A 2933-nucleotide genomic window follows, 5' to 3' on the forward strand; every position below is an offset into this window, starting at 1 on the left:
ATAAAAAATCTAAAACAAAGAAAATATTATTTCTATAATAATTTGTTTTGAAATTATAAACTGATTCCTTGGCATTTGCTTCCATTAAATTAAATTAACATGTTTTTATTGCTCATTGATGATTCCCAGCCCAATACTTTATCAATTTTTCATTGGATAATAGAGAATCTAAAATTTATAGCTTTGTGAGATATAATGATTACAGAAACTGTTTTAATATCACTTTTGTTACAGTTCCACAAATACGAGTGGTTCATAAGCTAAATATTCATGTCTGCTTTTTTCCAAAGAAAATCATAAATGGTATATTCATATGTATATTCTGTAGCAAATAAAATTTTACTGAAAGTTCTCAGAAATAAATAGTAAAGATAAAAATCATCACCTATGCAGGAACACAAAGATATTACAGACTGAAAGAATTTTGGTTTGTTTGTTTTTTTTTTTAAATTACACTACTAGCATCAGTAACTCACTTATTTAAAAACATCTATAAACTTAACATTTAGCAAAAGTTTAATTGCCCTGTTACAAATCAAGAATCCCTTTATGGTTTTATGAGGCTTGGGCTGGTTCCTTGTTTGAATATCCAAAGAACAAACCTACACAGTGTACAAAGTCCAGTTACTCACTGAGATGTAGAATGTTTAGTTCCTATGATGAATCTGCTTTAATGGAAATGGATGGCGAGGGGGACCTTAGAACTTCTTTGCTGAGGTTAAAGTCCTTGGAAAATCTCAAAATAGAAGCTGATATTACCCCAGAAGAAGCAACTAACAATTAGTACCAGAGGTTAAAAATAAAGGTGTTTTTGAAAACTTTAAAATGCTTTCATATCTGCAGTGATAAAGATGGTTGGTTTTCCATAAATTAAAGTAATAGAAGCTTTGCAGCTGGATCAAGTCAATAAACTTGAATCCAGGTATGCACCTTCTCTAGTTACAGGTGCCATGTAATTTGTGACTGGTATGTTAGATCTCCACTCTTAGCACTCCTTTCCCCTAGGTTTCAAGGAAAATCAGAGTTCCCCTCTCAGAATCAAAGAACATGTAGCACAGAAATGCCCTCCACACCATCTAAGGACAGGAGGAAGGCAGGGCATTACTGTTTCTTCTCCTGCTGTAAGAGTGACCTCCATAACACCCAGGGCTTGGTCTGGTCCCCGCAGGGGCCTCCTTCTCACACAGAAACTTGGTGCTAGGCACAGGCTAGGCTTTAGGAATACAGAATCACACGATTGCCTGTTCCCTCAAAAATGCACCACCACCAACTTCTCCACTGTGGTTGGTGCATTTCTTATGTGTCATTATGCTCAAAAGTAACATTATATAGCAAGCATTATTTATTAATAGTAGGTCACATGCAAAGTAGAAACTGTAAAATCCTAATCCCCGAGGAAATACTGTCAAAGATCTGCCCACAGGAAGAGAAAAGAAGCAACACACTGCAGGAGCTTTTGTAGCTTTCTTCACTGCTACATTCTCAGCTAAACATAAAAACAGTACCTGGCACATAGTCTGCGCTCAGTAAAAACTTGATAGTGAATGAAAGCCTTCATAAAAACGGATTGTTTGGGGGGGGCTTTTCTGAAAGTCTGGCCTCATAATGTATAGTAATTGAACACAGAAATACAGTTTTTAAAACAAACTGTAAGAACTCAAAGGCACAACTTTTCAGTACAGACTTGCAGGGATACCGGACTATTTTTGTTTCTGCTGACCTTGGACACCTGTGCCGCAGTAGTGCCTCTGGCTCCCAGAAAGATCATGGCCAGTGCTGACGAAATGCTTAAGGGAGAGATGAAGATGTTTCCAGTAGGATTGTTCTCAGTCAAGGTGCGGAAGAGGTCCACCGCGAACCGGGTATTTGCTGTACTCAACTGCTCCATGGTGAAGGCTACAACACAGAACAGAGGCAGGAGCTGCCCACTGACCACACCAGCAAATTAGACAACGAGCATTTCTCCATGTCTTCTTCAACTTGTGCCAACCACCCTGAAACATCCTGGAACTTTCGTTCCCCATTTTTTTAGAAGGGCAAGAACACTTCTTCATGCGCACAAATGTAGGAACTAGGGATAGCTGGCCAAAGAGTCAACAGTGACCCAGATCAGGACCCAGGGTATCCCAAAGGGCTCTGATCTTGCAGACATAGCCAGGACTAGGCCTTTCCTACTAGATTTGGGAGCACACACATTTCCCACCCTTTGGATTCTCCTCTGATTCATTTGGGCAATAAAGTCATTGCCCACATTTACCTGAAATAAGAATGTTTCCGTTAGAAAATCATAGCTACCTATACGCATTAAAGCAAATGCCAATAAAGTAGACATAATTACCCTCATTTCTGAGATTCAGCTGATAAATGTTTAAGAGAGGTTAAGTGTCCCAAGTCTCATAGCTGGTGTAGGTTATGAGAGTTTGAAAATACAACACAGGTCCCAAGGGCAGGAGGGGCAGCCCGACAGAGAGAAGGCGACAAATATTCTTTCTGACACGCCAGCGTGGTGTCCGCGAAGGTTAAGCAGCGGACCTTCCACCTCAGTCCAGCTGCCCAGTTACCCATTGTGACTGCTCCTCTCAGAGTCTTAGTTTCCTCACATACAGGCAAGGAATAATAACAGCTGTGCTGGCTGCTTCATGTGTCAGACAATGAATTACTATTGTTGAAAAACAATCTCTAGGATCGCACTGTCCTCCACTCCCTCCCAGAAACCACAGAAAGGAGAAGCGATTCCGCCCTGGGGTTGCCTGGAAACTGTCGCAAACAGCTCGGGAAAGGGAGTTAGTTCGAGAAGAAAGGAAAATATTCCGATCTCAGGCTTCGGTTCTGCCTCCCAGCCACCATGCCCCCACCTCCTGGCCTTGCGCCTCGGACGCGGTATGGGGGATCCCCGGTCGCCCCCAGGGAGGCGCGCACAAAGGGTGCGGTGG

The 2933-nt window shown here is 41.6% G+C and overlaps 1 protein-coding gene across 3 annotated transcripts in view; it reads right to left on the minus strand.

The window, feature by feature from the left end:
• The window catches only part of SERPINB1 (serpin family B member 1), a 10795-nt gene that overhangs the window by 4970 nt on the left and 2892 nt on the right, over positions 1–2933 (minus strand). Inside the window, exon 1 of one of the 3 annotated variants that reach the window (XM_011383247.2) lies at positions 1721–1926. The exons of the other annotated variants lie outside the window; for them this stretch is intronic. Within the exon in view, the coding sequence (XP_011381549.1) occupies positions 1721–1888 (168 nt within the window). The 5' untranslated portion in view covers positions 1889–1926. Of the gene's footprint in view, positions 1–1720; positions 1927–2933 lie in introns of those variants that run through there. 3 annotated transcript variants of the gene reach the window in all.

This window comes from Pteropus vampyrus, unplaced genomic scaffold, assembly GCF_000151845.1.
Source record: "Pteropus vampyrus isolate Shadow unplaced genomic scaffold, Pvam_2.0 Scaffold509, whole genome shotgun sequence".
Taxonomy (NCBI): domain Eukaryota; kingdom Metazoa; phylum Chordata; class Mammalia; order Chiroptera; family Pteropodidae; genus Pteropus; species Pteropus vampyrus.